The sequence below is a fragment of the Amphiprion ocellaris genome, chromosome 19 (assembly GCF_022539595.1).
Source record: "Amphiprion ocellaris isolate individual 3 ecotype Okinawa chromosome 19, ASM2253959v1, whole genome shotgun sequence".
Taxonomy (NCBI): Eukaryota; Metazoa; Chordata; class Actinopteri; family Pomacentridae; genus Amphiprion; species Amphiprion ocellaris.
In genome coordinates this window covers 3,442,006-3,466,839 of record NC_072784.1, presented here as the reverse complement: position 1 = coordinate 3,466,839, position 24,834 = coordinate 3,442,006, and the positions used below count along the sequence as shown (strand labels likewise).

The window sequence follows — 24,834 nt, the reverse complement described above, 5'->3', positions numbered from 1 at the left end:
ACAATTGAGTGTCGTCAGCATAACAATGGAAATTAATACAGTGCTTCCTAATAATGTTGCCTAAGGGAAGCATGTATAATGTGAACAGTATTGGTCCTAAGACAGAACCCTGAGGAACTCCATGATTAACCCTAGTATGCTCAGAAGAGTCATTGTTGACATGCACAAACTGGAACCTGTCTGATAAGTAGGATTTAAACCAGTCCAGTGCTGTCCCTTTAATGCCAATAGAATGTTCTAGTCGCTGTAATAAAAGTTTGTGGTCGATTGTATCGAATGCTGCACTAAGGTCCAATAAAATAAGTATAGAGACCAGTCCATTATCTGACGCTATGAGAAGGTCAGCTGTTTCTGTGCTATGATGCACTCTGAAGCCTGACTGAAACTCTTCAAACAAGCTATTCCTTTGTAAATGTTCACATAATTGATTTGCAACTGTTCTTTCCAGAATTTTGGAGAGAAATGGGAGGTTGGAAACTGGTCTATAGTTGGCTAAAACATCTGGATCTAGAGTGGGCTTTTTAAGTAAAGGTTTGATTACAGCAACCTTAAAAGCCTGTGGTACATAACCTGTTACTAGAGAGAGATTAATCAGATCTAACATTGAGGAATCAGCTCTGACAGAGTGTTGCTCTGACTCCATGTGTGACTGAGGCTGGAGTGAACAGAGCTGCTGCTGCTCAGCTGCAGCTTCTTATTAGCACAACAACAGACGCTGCGTTCACTACGTCTGTGGGTGTGGAGCTGATAAAGAGGATCTTCACCACTGACCTGAGCTGCTGCCACACGGTGAGACGTCCAACAGAGTCACTGAGCAGCTGATGATGAAAAAGATGAAGGCTTCAGGAGGAGGTGGAGGAGGAGAAGCTGCAGGGCCACATGAGACACTCAAGAGACAAACCAGAAATGATTCACACACTAGACATGAAGAAAAGAAAACATCAGAGAGTGTAAAATACAAGAATGAGTCCTGAACATCACAGGCGTAACCCGTAGAGCTACATGACCACACATGTTCTGGTCTTGAAAACGTGTATTAATCCAATAGAAAGTCTAGGGGTAGGGTTAGGGTTGGAGAGGAAGGTCCTTACAGTTGTAATGAAAAAAATAGGGTAATTAATATTACACATAAATATTTTTAATGTTAATACTAAGCAGCCGAATATTCTGAGAAATTAATCCGTGGTTTTTCCTTCAGCCGTTGTAGATCTAGATAACCTAAAGGTACAGTACAACCACAACGGCTGAAGGAAAAACCCCAACTTTATTCTAAGAATTTTTTGGCTAGTGTGACTTAATATTAAATTATGAAAAAATGTATAATTTTATATCCATGTTTTTGGTACATTGCTACTGTCAGGACCTTCCTCTGTAACCCGAACCCTACCCCTAGACTTTCTATTGGATTGATACACCTTTGCTGACAGCCAACATGTGTGATCATATAGCTCTGCGGGTTAAGCCACTGACGCATGTAGTTGGTCCTCAATGCTGAGGCCCTGGTTCGATTCCCGCTCGCAACCCTGTGCTATATTAGTTGTTCTCATTCTTATTTCTACCCCATTGTCTGGCTGTCTCTCACTACGCCTATCCATCAATTAACTGCAAAAGACTACAACACTTATTTACAAATTTCCTGTTTATTTATTAAATACAATTCTTTAATTTCTTACATCTTTTTTCCCCCCATACTTTATAAAAGTTTAATTGTCTTAACTTTTTCCCATTTATTTAATTGCTTCTTTTTTATGTATTTTCTTTCTTTAATCTTCTTCTTCTTTCTAGAATTTAACACCAACCTTCAATTTTGGGTCATTTTTAGACATTTTGAAAAGCTATCAACTCAAACAGGGTAACACCGACAGATATGAAATTCAGCCAGGATGTACTCCAGGCATGGGTGATCAAAAGTTATCAAAATGCTCCACAAAAGTCTGAGGGCGTGGCCATGGCAGGCTCCCAAACTTTGATGCTTCGACATGACACATCAACTGCTGTGTAACTGCCCTAAACATACTCTAATCTGCCTCAAACTTTACATGTATGATCAGAGTCCCGCCCTGATGACATTCACATGCTGAAATACAGCCACAGTCATAGCGCCACCTGGTGGATAGAAGGAAAAGCTCTATAACTAGCCTGGACATGGTCCGATCTGCCTGAAATGTTATATGTGTCATCAGAGTGCGGACGTGATCACATCCATAGGCCAATATACACTCTCGGTCGCAGCGCCACCTGGTGGACGTGCGTGGATTCGACGACGAGCATGGATGCGAGGACCCGTCCAACGCTGCTTGCAGCTTTAATTTGTCATTGTGATCCCATTCTGATTTTAAATGATCTGATTTATGAATCTCGTGAAACAAATTCCTCACCATCATTTGCCTCAGATACAGTTGAAAACTAAATTACCCCCTGTGTCCTTTGGTCAGATGAGACCAAATTAGAGCTCTTTGGCCATAGAGATGTTGCTAATGTTTGGAGAAAGAACACTGTCCTCACAGTTAAACACGGTGGTGGTAGTATCATGCTGTGGGGATGCTTCAGTGAATCTTGTCAAGGTTGAAGGAATCCTGAAAAAAGAAGGACATATGAAGATTTTGAAAGAAAACCTCAAGCAGTCAGCAGCTAAACTGGGTCTGGGTCGCCGCTTTGTCTTCCAACATGACAACGACCCAAAACATACGTCGTTCCTGGTGAAGATCTACCTCCAGAAGGCCAAAGTGAATGTTATAGACTTGCCTGCACAAAGCCCTGACTTGAATCCCATTGAAAACCTGTGGGGTCAACTGAAGACCAGGGTCCATGCCAGAAGACCATCAGATCTGGAGGAGCTTGAAAGGTTTGCCAAAGAAGAATGGGCTGGGATTCCTCCGGAGATGTCAGAGTTGTTACAAACTACAAAAAAACAACTGCAAGCTGTTATCCAGCAAAAAGGAAACACAATTGACTATTAGTATCAAGGGGGCTAATAATTTTGACCCTGGTACTTTTGTTTTTTGTTGAAAAATTTTGTTTCTGTGTGCAAAGTAAAATAATGTAAGCATCCAAAATAAAACTAGGATGTTTGGAAAAGCTGTGTTAGAAACTTTGATACATTTGGGGTTTGCATAGTATTGCATACCTGTATCAAACGGCTCAACTGACTGCAGGAAGTAAATAAATGAACTAAGATGCTAACTATAATATCAGTCTTGCCACCGTTCCAACTAAGAATAGTAACTGTGGATTTTCATGCCGTGAAACCGAACAAGGACACCGGCGTATATTTCCATTGTTGTTTATTGGTCAGTATTTCTCACAGGCAATAATAATCATTGTCATAATAGTGCACTTTTCCTTTTTTGTAATTATACTACAGACATTTCTCTTCGTCGTCGTCATCATTAATCGTGTGAGCAGTTTTCTCGACCCACCCTCCCCTACGCACCTCCTCCTCCCTCCATTTCTTTCTTTTGTTGTTTTTTCAGAGTTCAAAACCTTTCTTCTACCGCGTGGAGTGGAGGGTCATAAGATGGGGGCGGGGCTTGTGTGGTCGGATGGAGGGGAACACGGGCGGTAGACATGAGACGTGAGATTATAGTCGTACGGTTCTAACTGCAGAAGAAGAGGAAGAAGAATGAGCAATAACGATGAGAGGAAGAGTCGTATGGGTGACTACAGTGTCGATAAAACATAGTGAACGCTACATAGATATGAATGGCATACAATGGAGACAGAGACAGGCACGGCGTATACAGACGTACACAGCATCTGTGTCAAAGTATACAGTGTATAAAATGTATACAAGAGGGGTGATTATATAAGGGGGAGACATATGTGCATCAGGGACAAGGATGGGCGTGGATTCAAGAAATACAAAGAGGAGGAATGGGAGGGGGGTGTAGAAAATATCGAGTGAAAGGGTGAATAGGGGGTAAAGGAGGGATGAGGAAGGGAGGGGTGAGATTTCTTTCAATGGGAGAGTGTTGCGTAAACTAGCCGAGCGTCCCGTTGTGTCTCTGATTTCTACGCAGAAACCTGGAGAAGCCGTCTTTCTGTGTCTTCCTTGTCTCTATCCTTTAACTAGCTTCTTTCTAAGGGTGGATGTAAGGGATGAAACTGACCTTGTGTTTAAAAAAAGATCCTCTCTTTCATGTGTGTGTGTAACTTTAAACCTCCCTGACCTTTCAGAAGTGTGCATCTCACTGCTGGATTCTCCTACAGGTGTCCACCGTTAGCAGCGGGATGGGAAGAGAAAGCCTCGGACTACGGCAGAAACAAGGAAAAAATCAGACATCAACAGTAAATCTAAGGTTGAAACACAGCACAGACTGAAAATCCCTCTCGATTACATCTACCAAGGCTCAGAAAAGAAGAAGAACAGGCAAAGAGTTCCCCCAAAAGCCTTCAAAAACTATTCCAAAACCAAGCCAAATCCTCATGATGTACTCATCAGACAGGATATTATGAAAGGTCTAAGTTTGCATTTGAATTTTAATCCCCTGCGCAAACAAATTCAAGGATGCTGAAGCACAAAAATGAGGAAACTGGCCAATAAAATGATTTCCGTTCATGTGCAGGTGTGCAACAAGACTAGCCAAAGTGAATTAGGAATGTTTAGTGCTTGTTTGGATGATTAACCCTCCTGTTGTCCTCATTTACAGGCACCAAAAAATATTGTCTGAAAAAAATCCAAAAATTCAGCAAAAAAAATTCCCCAAATTTCTGTAAATTCGCAAAACCTTCAGGAAGAAAATTCCAATAATTCCTTAAAAGTTTCCCTTAAAAGTTTTATTTTTAAAAAATCCCCCAAATTTGGCAAGAAAATTCTTGTAAATATTTTGAAAAAATGAGTAAAAATCTTCAAAGAAAATCCTGAAAATATCTCAAGTGATTACATATATAAACTACAATCTTTGAACATTTTTCTGTGGAAAAAAAGAAATGTTAAAAATGTTTCTTAAGAACATTCACAAAAAAATTTAAGTTTTTTGTGAATGTTCTTAAAGAAAAGATTAGAAGTTCTACTAATACATACGTAATCATTTTACAAATTTTTAGGATTTTTTTTGGAAGATTTTTACTCATTTTTGGAAACAAATTTTCTTGCCTTTTTTTTTTTTTTTTTTTTTTTTAAATAAAACTTTTAAGGAATTATTGGAATTTTCTTCCTGGAGGTTTTGCAAATTTTCTGAAATTTGGGGATTTTTTTTTTTACTGAATTTTGGTATTTTTTTCAGACAAGGAAGCAATATTTTTTGGTTTCCGTAAATGAAGACAGCAGGAAGGTTAAGAAAAATAGTCGTGATGGAAGCATAAATCAGGGATTGGTTAGCAGTGTTTTATGGGTCCTGAAACTACAGATTAGTGGACACTGGGCGTAAATGTAGCAGAAGTTTTTCATTTTCAAAGAAAATCATATTGTTGTGGATGTAGCCTAAATGAACACTTTGACCTGCTGGTGGCTTTAGATGAAAATAAGGTTTGTTCTGTGGGGAATTATTTAACTAGGCTGAAAAAGAAACTGAATTTTAAAGGCCTGTGTGTGTTTTGTACTTACTGACACACATACAAGCACAGATGACTTTAAAATGATTCTGTAACATTCCAGCAGCTCTAAATCCTGCTCGCTTTTACCTTAGGCGCCATAAAAATAAAGAAAAACGACCTAAACAAATGGCTGAAACAGTGAATGACTCAGCACTGATTAGTATCTGCTGGTTATGGCCTTTTGTTTTAATGCAAAAAAAAAAGAAAAAAAGAGTCCTAAACGTGAAGCTTATGTCTGGCTGTGTGTGAAATTTTGGTCTAGCTTCATAAAAGTTGAACATCTACGGTAGTAAACGTGACGACAAATGAACAAAATCCAGACTAAACGGGAGAAACACAATATAAAGCTGGAAGGTATTTTTGCAGCATCAATTATCAGAATGTTGAAGAAAAAAGGAGAGGAGTTTGTTTTCAGTTTTTCTCAGGGAAAGCAGTTTTGCAGACATCTTGTAAGTGGCATTTCCCTGTCTGTTAACCCGTCTCCTGCTTTTCCATTCAGGAAAAAAAAAATCACACTTTCAACAATACATGGTGAATAAATAAATAAATACATAAATAAATAAATACATTTTCTCAATAAATATATGGAACAAAAATATGTCTACACTCTTGCAGTAATTTCAGAAACGTTTGTTGACATTCACATGGTAACTCCACCCTCTACTTTGCTGGTGGCAAACACAAAAACTAAAAATAAAACACACATAAAGGCCGGAGCAGAGTAGAAAAAAGAAGGAATAGACGGCAAAAAACAAAACAATCACGTTTCATTCTTAAATTGTGGCTTCATTTTTCCTTCCCGGGCAGAATGTGTGCAGAGCTTTTACGACAGCAGACACACCTGAGTCCTTTTTGTCTTTCTTTCTTTGCAGCTTTTCTTGTTTTGCCTCTGGTGAAACGAACATTATTTGTTCAGCTCCACATACCTCGCTCTCACCTCCCTCTGTATCTCCTTTCAGAGAGGCTGAAAGGAATCTGGCTTTTATTGGGGCTTTAGAGCTGCCCTTCACCATTCTTATCTATTGTCAAAGCAAACAGAACATATGAAGGGTTTCTGTTGTCTAATTGTGAGCCTGGAGCGCCTGAACACCTGGTAGTCCAGTTTGACCAGCCTCTGTCACGTTAAAGTACCGTCATTTCATTCATGTCGATTCTCCTCGTGGTGAAAAGCCAGGTTTGGATTTTTCAAGCCATTCTCTGTACAACATTCACATCCCATATACAGTGGAAATTAACCCTCATGTCGTCCTGCGGGTCAAAATTGACCTGTTTTAAAGTTTAAAAATGTGGAGAAAAAAAATTCACAGTGAAACTTCTGATGTCCACATTTTCAACATCTTTGGGAAATCTTTGAACATTTTTTGGTGGAAAAAAAATGTTAGAAATGTTTCTTAAAAAACATTCAGAAAAAAAATCAACCAAAATCCAGCGAATTTCACTGGATTTTGGTTTTTATGTGAATGTTCTTCAAGAAAATATTAGTTTAATATTAGTAAGTTTTACTGATACATATGTAATCACTTTAGATATTTTTAGGATTTGTTTGGAAGATTTTTACTCATTTTTTGAAAATATTTACAAGAATTTTCTTGCCAAATTTGGGGAATTTTTTTTTTTTTTTTTAAATAAAACTTTTCAGGGAAACTTTTAAGGAATTATTGGAATTTTCTTCCTGAAGGTTTTGCAATTTTTCCAGAAATTTGGGGAATTTTTTTCTGAATTTTTGGATTTTTTTCAGAAAAGGAAACATTATTTTTGTGTGCCCATAAATGAGGACAACAGCAGGGTTAAAAGAGCTACTACTCAGTCTCTCCATACTGAACCTGTAGTGATTCCTCAAATGACTGTATCGTTAAAGATAGGGTAGAAAACAGTTAAAAAATGCACTCAAACGTTACGCTACGATGAGCCTCAGGCTGTCTAAGCTTCATAAATTCAGTATGCGTATTTGTCCTGACAGCTGTGTGCAGGCTGGAGTTCTTTATGTTAACCTTCTAGTTGTTATTGAGTCAAAAATGTGGACTTTCTGACACCTATGGTATCTTACATTTGTTAAAAACAAGTATAGAAATGTGTGAGCAAAAAGGAGCACATGTGGAGCCATGGACTGTCATTGAATATCCTTAACTTTAAGCATTAATACAGTATAAATGGGTGAAAATTCAAACAGTTGACATGAACAGAGAAATTAGCTATATGTACTGTTCGAATGGGACTAGTATTACCTGGGGATCTCTGGTAATTTGTGAATTATCCAATTACCCATAATCGCACGGGACAAACAAAGTCTGTATTTTACTCGAATTTACTGACATTACAGCCCGGATGTGATGTCAAATCTGTGCATGTCGCAACATCCGTGGTATGTAGTCGTCATGGCAACAGTAAATATGTCAAAGCAGCAACGTGAATTGTGAACAGCAGGCAGCGTTGTCGGGATAACGGGCCGTCAGGGCGTTTGTATTCAGCCTGTTGAAAGATCAGCATAGAAAAACATTTCTTAGTGCATGCTGCTGCGCATGTCATCCATCTCTATATCCTCCTAAATTTCCCTCTTCCTGTTGATCTGATTTTGCCGTTTCTGTGAATGGTCTACTCCTGTATTTGCACCTAAAATGCTGTCAATAATTTCCACCGCAGCCTCCATAATTCAACTGTGAAAGAGATAGAAAAAGGTGCGCAATAAAAAAAAAAAAAATCACTGAGATGCAGATTTGCACAGGACTAGTATTATCACAGGACGTTGGTGTTTGGTGAAATATGGTAGGTAATTTTTACTTTACAAATTACAGACAGACATGACGCATTCGCACGGGATTAAGATCACAGACATCCTCCACAATTACTACAAATCACCACTGGTCCCGGGGTAATACTAATCCTGTGCAAACAGAGCTATAGAGACCCAAACCGGCTTAGTACCAGACTGTAAACATGGTTATTTCTGCTGTAAAGTTGATCATTTTAACATGGAGGTCTACAGACATTGACTCTCTCATGGAACCAGCCTCAAGTGGACATTCGAGGAGCTGCATCGGTTTTGGCCCTTCTACATTTTCAGCTCCAGAGGTTTCTACTTGTCACTTATGAATGAGATCAACAGCACTAGAAAGCTAATTAAGCCAACGCTAGTGCCATGAGGTGGCTGAAAATGAAAATTTCTAATGACAAGAAGCTTTAGAGTGGTCTTAAATATGCTCATGTTGAAAAAGCGTATTTATCAAGAGAGCATCAAGTCTGACAAACCTGCTGTACCAAAGCTAACTGGTGTTTGCAGAGGGATTTATTGAGTGTTATTCCGACTGCTAAAGCCTCAAATAGCTTTTAATGCATAGAACGAGGATTCTGCCGCCTATCTTGAACTACATGTTTCCTGTTTGTTTTTAGTTCTTATCGTAATTGTCACTGTACAATGACATTTAAAGTGATTTGATTGTTTCTTGGGTTATTTTTTGAGTCATTTTTGTAACGTGTGACTCCACAGTCAGCATGTAGAAAAGGAAAACCTCCAGTAACCATTAACTCATTGTGTATATGGCATATGAACGTTGTAAAAGTCAGACTAGAAAAACCCCTGACCCATCCCTTAACAAGACTGACTTTCATTTTCATCTCTAAGTGAAACTACGAGGCGACTTGTTCTTCTTTTCTCCCTCCTTTGCTACCAAATGGAGACCTGCTGCTAGCTTTCCTCAGTTTTACCTCCTATATATCCGCCTCTCTCTCTCTCTCTCTCCCAGCGGGCGTTTTCACTGATGAGGGAATCTACCTGTGGTGTGAATAGTGTCCAAGAAATGGGGCTAAATCTACTAGCTATCCACTTTTACTCCTCCATTAAAGGCAATACGGTATCATAGCTTTATCAGTGTAATCCAGAAAGAACTGCGGGGCTTCTCATACACTCAAAGAAAAGCTGTGTTTGTCTTACGTCAACATCACTCATTCTCCGTCATTTCCTCCTCTGCTTTCAGACTCTTTGATTTCTTTCTTTGATTGTTAAAGCACAACATTAATTAATCCACTTTAACAATCAAGACTCTTCTTATATTTCCCGTCCTTTCTTACTAGACGTCCTCGTTTTGTCGTTTTGCTCGAGTTGCCCTCAATTAGAAGGTGAGAAGAAGAGTCGAGAGCAGGCTTCCAATCACGTCTGCTGATGTTGAGGAGACTTCCGGTGACAGCTGGCCGGTCAAGAAATGAGAAATGAAGATGCCATGATGCCTTCCGTCACTGGCCACCATCCTCCCGAGCCGTTCTGACTGATTGACGGGAGGTTTCCTGTTGAGGTCGTTGCATGTGGTTGGTTGGTGGGAACGTTGTGTGCTTTCTTGATCTGCTGGAGTGGGTGAACTTGGTGTTTCCCCGGCTGTGAGCTTTTCCTCTAGTTTTATTCTTGAGGCTCATCCTTCCCAGGTAAAGCTGCCCTTGAGGTCTGACTAGTGACCAGCTAAACCTGCCTCCACACATACACATTTCTGCTAAAATCAGCCATTTTTTGGGGAATTATCCATCGTATCCCTAGATCAGCTCCGAGGAAAAAGCTTCCCCCTCCTCTTCCATCCCATTGCCTTGTATTAAAAGTATGAAGCAAGGCAGGAAGTAAGGAAATAGGGAAGGAAAGAATGTGGGAAGGACTGAGGGGAGGAAGAGAAAAAGGCCAGGCGGACGACCCTCGCTTCTCTTCCACGACATTCTTTTCATGGGTGAGACTGCGTCCCGTTGGATGACGACAGGAGTCTGGTCTTGTCTTTGCCCGACCCTCGTCTTTGTAGGACGGTCCCGCTGCTGTTCCCGCTACTGCTGCTGCCTCCGTCCGCCGCGTTCTCCTTCTCCAGCCGCTCCCGATCCGATCCGCTTTCGGAGCGCCGGGAGTTCTGACGCGACGGAGTGCTGGGCTGGCGGGAAAGCTGGCCGTTCTTCTCATCTGAGGGCAACAGGTAAAAGCAAGGAGATCAGAAGTGGCACAAGTAATGAGGCTACAGCCACGTGTGGCGGACTGTTTGTTCCGCTTCCCTCAGGCAAACGGTACAGGAAAATAAAAACTAACTTCCAGACTGAAAACTGTTTTTATCCCAGAGCTGTCCAATTCATTTCCCCCCTGCAAACACAAACAGACACACTATGTGCAATAAAGAACTGAGGCTTGGACTTTACCACCCATCCTACTGCTCATTTGCACTAATTCTGTTTCCATATTTATATATTTTGAGGATTTTTATTTTATTTGTATATAGTATGACTTTTTAAAAATCTTTTATCTACAGCTGGGAGTCACCAATTGAAATCTTGCTGTGTAGAAACACAATGACAACAAAGATTCTTGTTTGTTGATGTAGGTTGTGTGCAGGTTTGTGTTACTCACCAGCCAGTGCCTGCACAGAAGGCTGATCATGAGTACTCAGCAGCTGAGCTTGAATGGTTTCTACTACTCTCTTAAATCTGCGACTGGGACCTGAAAGGAGAGAGGATCCACTTAGTCATTCATTAGCTTTCTAGTCTAAAATCACAGGTTTAAAGTCGAGCCAAGTCACACGCATCTCTAACAGGTAACAGATGTTGCGTGCTTTCCAGTAAAAAAAAAAACCAACAAAACCTACAAACCCAAAAATAGCAAGATTAGACATTACATTGTTATTTAAAGTGTGATTTTACCTGAGTAATTTGCATATTAAGGATTAAAACCATACAAAAAATACACAAAATACTACTTCACCTGACTATAACACATGTTAAGACTGACACTCTACAGCAGGGGCATCGACATTTTGAGTAAAGAACATGAAAAAAAAAGTTAAATCCAAACACTACTGCAGGTATTCCACAATGAGTCAGCATAATCGCTGACACAGAAGATGAAAATGCACAATAGAACCATTTTAAAGTGTTTTTGGTGTGACATTTTTATCTGAAATGCATCAATTCAATGTAATTTTTTTTTGCTTTTGATCAATTTCATATTTAGATTTTCAGATGTGTAGATTCAAGGGGACAGTGTAGAGTTACATCTAACCCATTTAAGGCAGGAAGAGATGATTTTTCATGAGGAAAAATGTGACTGAATATATCATTTTCATGCACAGAGAGAAGTTTTTCAAGTTTTTCTGGGAGGGAAAGGATTCATATACCTATGGGAGCCTGAATATTTGGTTCTTCTGGTATTGATTTCACAATGCAATGCAACTGGACTGTTTGGTGCCTAGAGATGGACTGTAAGTCTTTGTTATTGAAAGCAACTATATCTCTGTCCATCCATTTCTCCTATGTGGGGCTGCAGGGGGCTTGAGCTTGTTGTTCCTCATAATGAGCCAGAAGCAGGAGGCAGCTTGGGAAAGTCAGCTATTAATCGCAGAACTACATGTGGTAAAATATTGTTTTCATTTACCCATACCCAAAAAGACGTACTGTACATCTGGAACGTTTTAGACTAAAATGTATTTAGAGCTTGGGTAGTTCAGATGATAGAGCTTCAGACTTTCAGGGTTCAAGTCCCTGTTCAGACTCACTCCCCAAAAGCATCAGAGAATCCTCCTCACTCATATTCAACAACACACATCTTTTCAACACTCATAAATCCCCCTTTCTCCACTATATTCTAGTTATTTTATTTTTTGTGCTCCTACCTATTTTGTAGAGCGTCTGAGTGTCTTGAAAAGCGCTATGTCAGTATTATGCAATGTCAGTATTATGCATTATAATTCTTATTATTAACCCTCCTGTTGTCCTCCTTTATGGGCATCAAAAAATATTGTTTCCTTGTCCGAAAAAAATCCAAAAACTTAGCAAAAAAAATTCCCCAAATTTCTGAAAATTTGCAAAACCTTCAGGAAGAAAATTCCAATAATTCCCTAAAAGTTTCCCTTAAAAGTTTTATTTTTAAAAAATCCCCCACATTTGGCAAGAAAATTCTTGTAAATATTCTCAAAAATGAGTAAAAATCTTATAAAAAAATCCTAAAAATATCTAAAGTGATTACATATTTATCACTTTTTTTTCAACCAAAATCCAGCGAAATCCGCTGGATTTTGGTTTATTTTTATGTGAATGTTCTTAAGAAACATTTTTAACATTTCTTTTTTTTCCACCAAAAAATGTTCAAAGATTTCCCACAGATGTTGAAAATGTGGACATGAGAAGTTTCACTGTGAAAATATATATTTTTTCCACATTTTCAAACTTTAAACCGGGTCAGTTTGACCTGCAGGACGACACGAGGGTTAAGGCTAACTTTCATGAATTTCCCCAAAAGGATGAACATCTAGCAATTTATTGTTCTGATGTGTGAATGAGACAGTCCAAACAAAGCCAGAGTTATGAAGCTCTTATATGATACTCATTTACTTCTATCTGATCCCATCTAACCTATAAAAGTGTTTGTCTCCAGCTTCGTGTCTCTCTCCCTGTCTGTCTCCTTCTCACCACAGTCTCCTACCTGTTATTAAAGTAAAGGTCACGCTGTAGATGCCCATCTCTCTCCTCCCTTCTCTCTCGGCTCGTTCCCTCTCTCGCTCCCTCTCGCCCTCTGAGAAAGCAATGTCCACCTGCAGGAGTTAAAGGGAAAAATAATGTTGTTACAGCATCTTTTAAAATACTGTGAAGAGATGACTTTCTGTTTGGGGTTCTACACATACTAGTAGTGGCCTCCAGGGTGAAGCTGAGTAAGTTGTTTAAAGGTTGTGTAAAGTAAATTAACTCTGTGGAGCCTATTCATCACTACATAACTTTATTTACACACTATACGGGGCCCCTCTACATACGTCAGAGTTCCATTCCTACAGCCGTAAGTTGGAATGCCGGCGAAAATGTAAACAAAGCCGTTACGTGCATCAAGAGTTTGACTTATGCTTGGGAGCCACAATGAAGGGAAAAAAGTTAGTCAATGTAGCACAATCCAAGGCGGCGTACAACCGGCAAATGTAAACAAAGCGTCTTATAGCGCCGCTTGATGACGTATTCATCCACTCCTCTCCTCAACTAGTTCCACATAACCTGTTCTGACGTAACGACGAAACGCCGTAGGTCGAGGACGTAGTAAACCGAGCACCCCCTGTATAGAGATGTTTACAAAAGTTTTTAAAAACTTGTTTTACTATCTTAAGCAATTTACAGGAGTATGTAGATTTTCAATTAATAGAGCACAAAAACAAGTTTGGATAAAAACAATTTACATGTAAACGGACCAAAAAACATTTTATTTCTCACATTTTTGTGGTAAGTTTGAGCATACAAACAGTGCTAAATTTACCTTAGTTAGTGTCCCTAAAGAGTTGTGCATTTCTAAATATGCCTTTGGTGTTTTTCATGCATTACTGGGTTCCTGCTGACTTATACTTTGTTAAATTGAAAAAATATGAGAGGGACGTCAGACTCCAAGCCGAGTTTTGCAAAAATGAATCAGCAAAAACTAAATTCAGCGTGTTTATCATTCAGCATTTCGATTACAATGAAACACCCTCTAATGAGGGAGCACCGAGATGTTGACTGAAGTTGGATAAAAACTTCAGTCAGAGGTGAAAAAGTAAAAGAAAGGAAATAATACTTGGAACTTGACAGGCTTCTGGAAGACAGAGGGGCCACCGGAGGACTTGTACTCTGCCCGGAAACTGTTCTGTGACACCACACTGTGGCTGAGGGATGGGATCTGCAGAGGCAAAAGGAAACGGGTGTTACTCAGTGTGGAAGATCAAGTTATAAATCTGTGCCTTTAACACCATGAAGAGTATCATATATCAGCGCTGGAAGCTATCGAGGCTTATCTAAGCTTGATTATACTCACAGAAAGAAAGGCGTGAACGATGTCGGCCTTGATGGAGCTGAGCGGCTTGTCTCTTATCAAAACAAAGATTTGCTCCTCTTTCTCCAGGCTGATGAAGTTACCGAACCAGGACCGCTTAGCCAGTCTGCAAATAAACCAATACTTCATATGTGACAAAGCAGCTGCACTCACACATTCCATACATCACAAAGAAGATTTCTGAGTCCTCTGTAGTCACCAATGCAAGCACAGAGACAAGTTAATACACTAGAAAACACAGACAGACAACTACTGACAGAAATATCTGCCTCTTAGAAGTCTAACAGAGGCGCTATGTTCTCCAACTAGTCACTACCTTGGTCTATCTGAGCAAAGACTTAAGTTTCAGACAGATAAACAAAGCAAAATAAACCAGTTCCTTCACCAGTTGTGCATTCTTCTGTAACGAGTAAGGCAGCATCCAAGGGAGCAGTTTCATCACCAAATCTTTTTAGCTAAACCAAAGGTCATGTAAAGTCAGTCAGGGATTTGACTGTGTCTCTTGAAAATGTCCATTTTTCAAATAGTAATAGTCCGGAAGCTCAGATGGCCTACCATGAACCCCGTCAACAGTAAAATAACTCATTCCCACTGTAATTTTTTACGTTACGTTTCACTTTACCCGGAATTACGATATTGTCCACTAGTTTGATATAGCTATTGTAGCCATTTCAATCATGGCAATCACAACATGTTATACACCATGGAGTCTCTAGTTTACAAATATAATCATCTTGTTCTTGGATTTTCATTATGATAGAAATGACATATGATACAATAACAGCGTGTCTCAGAGTTAACTTATTCGCAGAAATTTTTAATATTAGCAAATCAAATTGTATTATATATATATTTATGTCAACTTTTTTTATTATTGATATATAGTATATTCCTGATAGAATGTATTCTATACTGCATATCTGCACTATAATGTCATGTATTGCAATGTTTGGTTGCTTTAAGTATTGACCTACTGTATGATGTTTGGATTAATTTTTGATCACTTTTCATTCGTTTGTTGTTCTTGTTACTTTAAGCCTTTATGTTCTGGCTGAGTTAAGGATGTTTCAAAGGCTTTTCAGTAAAGGATGAGGGTCCATCATGGGTAAAACCAGCAGATTTCACTAATTTTCAGATTTTAACCCAAGAGTGGCAGATACAATGTATATTGCAACATAAAAACATTTGTTTGAGCATTAACATTTTTTGACCTGATCAAATTTTTGGTAAGTTATATTTCAACTTTACATTTCAATTTCTGTTTTGAATTCAAATTTGAGTTTATTTTTCATTAGTTAAGTACTAACAACACGTAATCTGGTATTTACACATGAAACAATACTATACTTCCATGTTGAAGTTTTTCATTAATATGTTTTCAGATACCAGTGGAGTCAGTAACCCGAACCCTAATCTGTCTTTTGTGCCAAAAAGACGTTGTTCAACCAGCAGTTAAGAAAATGCCAAATGTTTCCGGTGCAATATTTTCCTCTGTGTCAGTGACTTTAACATACAGTATGCTGATCTGTTGAGCAAAAAAGCAGAAGAGTCAGTCTGTACTCCTGTTAGGAACATGAAAATGTTCGATTTTAACACTGGAAACAGAAATTGGCAAAAAACTGTCTAACTTTGTCTAAATTGTTTTCATTTTTAAGCCTAAAAACATGCAACATCTGGAACAACTACTTAATGGATGCTATGGTGATTCTTTTGCCAGCAAACAAACGTGAAATTGTACATTGCACTTAAAACACATGTTCTTACTCTGGACTGGACTCTGGAGTCAAACTGGACATGTCTTCTGATGTAGGGACTGAAAACGAAAAGAGACAGAGTGAGAGAGAGAGAAGGGAGAGAGGAGGAAGAAAAAAACAGAAAAGGGCAGAGAATCGTGATGACAGGCTCTAATTTAATTGCCCTAATTACAGATTATCACAAAATCAGACATTACTCAACACAGCCGCAGGCTACAGGCGGGGACACGTGCTTCTGTCTTGGTAATAATAGATCCTATCTTGGATGCAGATGCAGAATAGAGGAGCTCTGATTGTCCAAACCAGGAGTGTCAAACTCATTCTAGTTCAGGTTCCACATTCAGCCCAGTCTGATCTAAAGTGGGCCAGATCAGTAAAATCACAACATAATAATCTATAAATAAGGACAACTCTGAATTTTCCCTTTGTTCTAGTGCAAAAAGGTACATTCTGAAAATGTTCACATATAAGTAATTGTCTTTTTACAAAACATCATGAACAACCTGAAATTTGTTAAGAAAAATAAAGTAATTTTCAACAACATTATGCCTCAGTTTATCATTTACACATTACAACTTCCAGATCACAGAGTGTCTACAAAGGAACACAACATTCTGGAACTGAACGATATAGTATTTTACTTTATGATCAAAACAACAAAAGTCAGCGAAAAAAGATAAAAAAACAACAAAAACAAGGCAAAATATTACAAAAATGAGACACAAAACGACAATAAAATGAGACAAACGACACGAAACATTTGACAAAAAAGTTAGAAAGCGACAAAAAATGGACAAAACAAAAATTAGACAAAAAAATGACAAGGACAAGAAACAAAACGATAAAAAATAGACCAACAACATAATTGAGACAAAAAAAACCCAAAACGAAAAAAATTCTACATAAAACAACGGATAAAGCAAAACACAAAATGACAAAAAGACGACAAAAAACAAGCGAGACAAAAAAGGAAACACAAAACGACAAAAACAAGAAACAAAATGACAAAAACGTGAGATAAACGACAAAAGTCAGACAAAAACAGTCAAAAAACAACAAAAACGACCAAATATTACAAAAATGAAGCACAAAAAGACAAAAGAACAGTGAGCAATCTAGTATTTTACTTTATGATCAAACAACTTGTCATGGTCTAGGAATTATTTTAAATTTATAGTTTTACTAATTTACAATCTGCAGTTAATGTCTTCTCTGTAATTTTTACACTTAGAGGGCCAGATTGGACCCTCTGGAGGGCCGCTTTTGGCCCGCGGGCCGCATGTTTGACACTCCTCATTTAAACTGTCAGCAGAGCATCAAGTTCACGGCTTCATTCCTCAGCAGTGAGACTGATTTTAGGACGTAACATTCACTCTGAGCTTGTCTCCACTCACCTTGCAGTTTGCGCCGGTGGAACCGAGGGGAGCCCAGCAGGTTGTTTTTGAACGAGTTGAGCCTCGTTCTCCAGTGGGCGGAGCTCGACGCAGCCATACCGCCGCTGCCGCCCGGGCTGGAGGGCGGGGTTAACGACAGCGAGGCCCCGCCGGCTCCGTCCGCTCTGGAAGAAGAAGATGAGGAGGAAGAGGAGGGAGGGGTGGTGGAGGAAGGGTGTTGGATTTGGTGCACGGGCGTGCCCAGCGGGGTGGGCAGCGGCGAGCCCTGCGGCGTGACCTGCGACACAGGAGGAGGGGTGGGAGAGGAGTTAGCGGACGAGTGGGCGTTCTTTGACTTGAAGGTGAACGGGGAGGGGAAGTTGAAGAAGCGTGGGATGGGGGAGAGGAGGGGGGAGGGGGAAGGGGAGGGCGAGCGTGGCGTCTGGAGAGGGAGGGACTTCATGGAGTGGAGCTGGGGCCGCTCGGCGGGGCCCTTAGAGGGCAAGGTCTGGGTTTTTGGGTCGGGCGCTGGGCGGGCAGGCCGAGGGGTGGTGGCACTTCCCGGTTTGGGCTCTTTGGAAGAGGAAGTGGAGGTGGAGGTGACTTCTGATTGGCTGAAAGTGAAGACCGGGCTCTGATGGGCAGACAGAGAGATGGACAGAAGGAGGGAAAGAGGTGTGGACAGATGAGACAGAAAGCAATGGTCATGAAATATGATTCATGGACATGACTCATCAACAAGATGCACCAAACGGAGGATGGGTTTGGTGATCTTTACTCTGTCGTACTATCATGTGTGTGTCCGTCAGTCCCTTTTTGTCCCTGTCAGAAGACGCACACAGACCTTTACATGAGGCAGCATGATGCGTCTATGAAATGAGAATGTGTATGAGTGAGAATGCGACGATATGATGGAGAGGCATGGCTAGAAATGACAGCCTGAGCGAGCGTTATCACAGAAAAAAGTCACCACACAGGAAATTTGTTTTTGTGTTTCTGATAAAAAAAAAAAAAAAGCTGCTGATAGGACATATATTTCCCTGTATGCACTCTACGTCCAAATGGAAAAGACTAGCGATGAGTCAACAACACACCACCCTGCAGGGAGCCAAGACAGACTGACTGTTATCCTTAAATTATAAAGAAAAGCAAAAAGCCAGCAATGTATTTACCCTCCTGTTGTTCTCATTTACAGGCACCAAAAAATATTGTTTCCTTGTCTGAAAAAAATCCAAAAATTCAGCAAAAAAAATCCCCAAATTTCTGAAAATTTGCAAAACCTTCAGGAAGAAAATTCCAATAATTCCTTAAAAGTTTCTCTTAAAAGTTTTATTTTTAAAAAAATCCCCCAAATTTGGCAAGAAAATTCTTGTAAATATTTTTTAAAAATGAGTAAAAACCTTCCAAAAAATCCTAAAAATATCTAAAGTGATTCCATATATATCAGTAAAACTTCTAATATTTTCTTTAAGTACATTCACAAAAAAATCAACCAAAATCCAGTGAAATTCACTGGATTTTGGTTGATTTTTTTTTCTGAATCTTCTTAAGAAACATTTTTAACATTTCTTTTATTCCACCGAAAAATGTTTTTGATTTCCCAAAAATGTTGAAAATGTGGACATCAGAAGTTTCAATGTGAAAATATTTTTTTCTCACATTTTCAAACTTTAAAACGGATCAATTTTGACCCCCAGGACGACGCGAGGGTTAATATGGGCTCCTAATACAATCAATCCTCTCAGCCCTGAGTTCAGTGGTTAAAACTGAAGATTTAAATATTTAAAAACCTGTAGAAAGACTTAGTTTCTATGCTCAGTATTTTCAATAAACATTTAGGTAGGTTTTATCAAGGTTTACTCAAAAAAGGAGTAAACACTACAGCAGAACGGGATTATTTTCAGCTTTGGACGACTAGTTAGCATCTGGACAAGAGAATCAAATCAGCTATTTCACTCAACTTTTAAAGAGTAAGATGGTTTCTTGAACTGCTCATAAACAGTAACAAGAATTTCTACAGGGTTCTGCACAGTAATGTAGGAAAACTATCACATAAATCGCACACTTTACTTTGGCATATTATACTGCCATGTCCAATGAAACAGAACGAATGGCGAGCTTTGACTCACTGTCCCCTAACAGTAAAAAATATAGTATAAAGATATTTCTCCCACTATAATCACTGCAACGTCTCAAACTGAATGCAAATAGACTGTCATACAATACAGCACATGTAGAAAATTCTGTTCCCACTTCAACAAAAGCTCAATATATAATTGAGTTTTAATCAACAGATGCTAAAAATGAAGTAAAAAAAATGTTCCCATCATTGCTGGTTTCTGTGACAATTCTACACTTTTATGAGCACCGTCTCTTTGTCAGGTTATGTGATGTAAAGTACAGAGCGGCTCATTATAGGGAGATTACAACGGGCCATTTCTACAATTATGACCGCAATCAATAAAATAAATACTTATATATATATATATATATATATATATATATATATATATATATAGGCTGAGACGCCATATTCATTATGGTACAGAAACATCAAGGCAAAGCAGAGAAGCAGAGACGAACTCTTAATTTGGAGCTTCTTCAGTCTTACGTAATGTGAAGTAGAGCTGAACAGAGAAGAATAGAGTGAAGCTCTCACCCTGGGACTGCTGAGAGGACTGGAGGACAGACCTGTGGACGCTCCGCTGACTGAGCGAGACCTTTAGAAGACAGCAGAAAATGACAAATATTGAGACTTTCAGGTACAATCGTAAAAATATGTTCTCCAATGTTGAGCTTCTTATTCCAACTTGTAATTGTGATTTCAGCTTGTCTGTTCCCTACAGTTTTAACCGGTTCATACCTCTGGCTGTGTGCGTTGGTGTCCAGGGCCCTGCGAGGCGGGGTGGGAGACCCCTGTTCTGTGACACTGATGACCTCCAAGCTCTTCCTCTCTGGACGACAGCGGCCATGACGGGTCAGCATGGGGGAGTCGACGCGCTTCCTGGGTGGGTCTAGAATGGCAGAAATATTAGAGAAAAAATGGTAATGAAACTTCTCCTGACATCATTGGTAATAATCTGAAAATGAACGAAAACACACTTCAAAGAAAAACTAATCAGGTCAATATAAAGCTGCGGGACTTTTTGTATCATAGTTGACATTTTTGCTGTTTTCAGGCCTAAAATCAACATGGCCGCATATAACCAAACACTACATGGCATTTTAGAGAAAGATTTGTCTAAATATTATAAATACAGTTGAATAAAATAGAAATTGAAAGTTATTTCTAAAGATATTGTAGTAAACCTGTTGACTACTTTATATTAAATAACTCAGAAAGCCTTGGAGTCTGGCCAGTCTTTTCTTCAGGAGGAAATGACATCATGTGGAGCAGGTCATGTGATCTGGAATTAACACACTTCTTGAGAGGTGATTTTGTAATGTGTAATTTTTTAAATTTGGATGGTTATTTAGTTGACATTTCAGTGATATCCAGTCATTTTTTATTAATAAGTGATTGTTTCTATAATAAATAATTATGGAATTTGTAAAGACATGATCATAATGAACATAAAGAACATTATTTTTCTTAACTTTTAATAAAAATGTATACAAGATATATCCCATGGACTTCAAAAGTCCCTCAGTTATATATTGACCCAAATATTTTCTGTTATAATCCAGCTTGTTGCTCTTGATTAGATGGTCCAAGGGTTAGAGAGCGACTTTTCTCACCAACGTCATTCCTGGGTGGCAGATCCTCATCCTCACAGCTGGGGTATCGCTCCTTCCTGTCCAACAGGAGGTAGTAGATCATCTTCTCCTGGTTCTCCCTGCAGACACAAGTGCAATAACACACTGAAAACCAAAGGTCAGAAAAACAGGAGAGGGATAGACGTAGAAAGAGCATCATTGTGACTGTCTATGTGTAAATCTATTTGCAACTGTTGGACCAGTCTGGATATACAGTAAATAACAACCAACAAACTGTTTCTAAACAAGGTGATTAAGACACACGAGTACCTGACAATTTGCTTTGTGTATCTATGGTTAAACAGCCCATTATGCTGATTTACAGGTTCAAAATGTTACTTCTTTCGTCTACTAGAATATGTTTACATGCTTTAATGTTCATAGAAAACACTATTTTTATTCCTTGAAGCGGTGACTACTCATTGTCTGAGGCAGTGCCAAACTAGCCAATAGGAAGTCATTATGCAAGCGTGTAACATGGTGACGCAGCGCTGTGTCTGGCTGTGCCTCATTATTATTCTGCTATAGGGGAAAAAATGCTCAGTATTTCTTTAAACCAATCCCAGTCGTCTTGGGCAGCGTTTCGCCCAGGATACAGTGATGGTGCCCCCTGCAAAGCTGGAGAATTGTTTTGGTGGAACATTTACATTTAAATGCTGCCGTTAAGATGGTTAATTCACGCAAAGAACTGGGAAGGCCTGTGTTAACACACGACCCTAATGTTTGGCAAAAATAGCTGATTTTGGAGTGCTGGTTGCTGCTTAGATGATGTTGTGGAAAACTGTAGCATACAGATAGTAAAAGAGGAGGAGATTCCCACATAAATATGCAGCAGAAATGGCAGTTTACATCTGGTGAGTCAGACTACATATTTAACTAAAAGAAGAAAATTAAACAAGGTGAAACAAGCCTTGATAAGCCTTGATAGCTTTTAAAAAAGAGAGTTTTCTGGGACTGGGAATAATTCCCTTTGGGGTAGACTTTGGGCCTTGAAGGCTAGCAGACATTTGACATGCTCATAAAAGCTGTAACACACTACGGGAAAAGGTAAAGCCCAAAAAGGACAATATAAGCCTTTTAACCCTCCTGTTGTCCTCATTTACAGGCACCAAAAAATATTGTTTCCTTGTCTGGAAAACATCCAAAAATTCAGCAAAAAATTCCCCAAATTTCTGAAAATTTGCAAAACTTTAAGGAAGAAAATTTCAATAATTCCTTAAAAGTTTCCCTTAAAAGTTTTATTTAAAAAAAATCTAAAATTTAAAAAAAATTCTTGTAAATATTTTCAAAAAATGAGTAAAAATCTTCCCAAAAAATCCTAAAAATATCTCAAGTGATTATATATATATCAGTAAAACTTCTAATTCATTCTAATTCTAATTCATTGTCAATAAAAAAACAAAACACTGATTAGTGCTGCTGTAGTCTAAATCCTTCATGTTTTTTGGTCTCTCCTACTGTTGCAATGTGGTTTGTTTAAATTCCCCTTCAGTTTGGCAGAGAAGAGGGGCAGAGAGGACGACACAAGAGGCATTGTTTATGTTGCTGCTCTTGTTCCTGCCATGTCAGGCAATTCCTGATGTGAGTAATTGGCCACAATGAGACAAAAGAGATAATGAGCAAGAGAGTAAGAGGAAGAGAGAAACAGTGGGAGAGAAATTAAATTAACTGCACACACAATTATGCAATTGTTTGTTTTCCAGCATGCATGCAAGGACGCATGTGCTCCTGTGAGATTTAACATGAGTATGACTATACAGGGTGCATTAAAGCTCATTAAAACATGCAGGCACAGACATAAGAGAAAAGGCTCTACTTGAAATTCCTTTACTAGGTAATAAATTAGATTTATAACCCTGCTTGGGTGCTGTGTGAATTCTTCTTGTCCTGTATTCCAGCATGTATTTGCTGATGTCAAAGTGGAAATGTTTGCTGGTTTGTATTTACTCACTCCTCACTTGTAAGGTCCTGTGTGAGTTTGACCCGGTCTCTGAAGCACCCTAAAGAGTACATGCTTTCCAGGACATCGGGGTCCAGATCTGTTAATGACAGGATCCTCTTCACGCAGACCCGGCGAGGGGGAGGCTGCTCTGGGCAAGGCTCGTTACGACCACTCCTGGTAGAAAAAAAAAACAGAGCAGGTGTGTTTAGTCTGTCCTTCTACAAACTTCACATAGTTTATAGGAACCACTGATCGATGATAAGGTCGACATTACAGAGGCTTAAGGTGTGATGGAGACGAAATGTAAATATTGAGTATATCTTTGCTTTATAAACAAAAAGTATATTTGAATGTGTTTTAACTTTGTTTCCTCTGTACGGTGACCTTGAGTGTTCTGAAAGGCGCCTATAAATAACATGTATTATTATTATTACTACTTGATTTGTTTTGATTTTTCATTATAGAGCCAATAAATTGGTGCTGGAGTTAACAAACCCACACTACTAAAGCACTGATGATGACTACTTTGGAGGCTGTAAGTCACAGAAAATGCAGGTAGCATCATGAATTAAACAGGAACTTTCAATTTCATTTATGCCCTCAGTGAAAATGAAAAAGCTGCTATAAACCACTGATTACACAGATTAATTTTGCTTTGTGAGATCCATATCTTCAGGCTGGTTGCTACTTTTGGTCTGTACTTTTTTTTCTCTCCATGCTTTCACTTCCATGCCGGCAGACTGAAAAGATAAAGCCCAAAATAGATCAGAAGATTCGCTCTGTGCTTCTTGCAGCTACTCTACCTCAGGAAACTCTGTATGTATGATGCACGTTATTTTAGTATCAGTGTGAGAAACACTGCAGCGTACGGTCAGCCGATATAAAGAACTTTTAAAGCCACCCTATTGAACTCAAAACAATGTTGATATTAACATGAAATGTAGATTTTTACTCCGACTTTGAACTTGTTCATTTATGCAGAATGGCGCAGGTAGGTGGAGCATTTTGAGGCAATAATGGCATTTGAAAAGTGAGGGTTAATTAGACAGAAACAGGAAAAGGGAAAACGAAAAGGAGGTGAGAAGGACAACAGGAAGAAAAATCAGTAAATGTACTTACTGGTACCAGGCGTGTTTCTGTATTGCTTCTAGCTGCAAACAACAAAGACAGAGGAGGATATTACAGCATTGATCAAAACATGTTTTTCCATTTTTGTGTCCAATATTTTCCTTATGGAAAGCTGAAAGTACCACATCAGCGTTGCAGCCAAATGGAGCTGCCCTGGTAAAGTTTAGAAGGTCATAAATGAGCTTCAGGAATTAGCCAAAGTCAGAGTTTAAATACTTTGAAACCCGTGACAAAAGACCAGACAAACTAATGACATCCTCTTCAGCCTCAGCTGCACTTTAGCGATGGTAAATTTCTAAATGATGATGGCATACAAGTCAGTATGATCACTGTGTCCCAACATGCTAGCAATGAGATTTTTAGCATGTTGTTGTGGCATCTGGTACACGTAGCCTCACAGAGCTGTATCCTGAAGACTCCTGTTTTTACAAAGTTCTCCTGCAGTCGTCCTAAATCCTCTCGTACGTTCTATACTCTGCATTTGGACTGCATTCAGAGGAAGCATCAGCGCTGCGCTGTATCTCTTGGGGTTGGAGTAATGGAGCAGCTGCAGTT

General features: G+C 39.1%; 1 protein-coding gene across 3 annotated transcripts in view; it reads right to left on the bottom strand.

Moving 5' to 3' along the window:
* Nucleotides 1-24,834, bottom strand: part of brsk1b (BR serine/threonine kinase 1b) — a 46,137-nt gene that overhangs the window by 5,326 nt on the left and 15,977 nt on the right. For 2 of the 3 annotated variants that reach the window (XM_055005238.1, XM_055005239.1), the window contains exons 9-20: nucleotides 24,271-24,302; nucleotides 23,161-23,325; nucleotides 21,192-21,289; nucleotides 20,317-20,467; nucleotides 20,113-20,173; nucleotides 17,475-18,087; nucleotides 16,091-16,139; nucleotides 14,309-14,432; nucleotides 14,072-14,173; nucleotides 12,965-13,073; nucleotides 10,898-10,987; nucleotides 772-10,459 (exon numbers count right to left, since the gene is read on the bottom strand). In XM_055005238.1, coding sequence (XP_054861213.1) covers nucleotides 10,233-10,459; nucleotides 10,898-10,987; nucleotides 12,965-13,073; nucleotides 14,072-14,173; nucleotides 14,309-14,432; nucleotides 16,091-16,139; nucleotides 17,475-18,087; nucleotides 20,113-20,173; nucleotides 20,317-20,467; nucleotides 21,192-21,289; nucleotides 23,161-23,325; nucleotides 24,271-24,302 — 1,821 coding nt within the window. In that variant the 3' untranslated portion in view covers nucleotides 772-10,232. The remainder of the gene's footprint in view (nucleotides 1-771; nucleotides 10,460-10,897; nucleotides 10,988-12,964; nucleotides 13,074-14,071; nucleotides 14,174-14,308; nucleotides 14,433-16,090; nucleotides 16,140-17,474; nucleotides 18,088-20,112; nucleotides 20,174-20,316; nucleotides 20,468-21,191; nucleotides 21,290-23,160; nucleotides 23,326-24,270; nucleotides 24,303-24,834) is intronic. The other variant, XM_055005240.1, reaches the window with a different exon arrangement.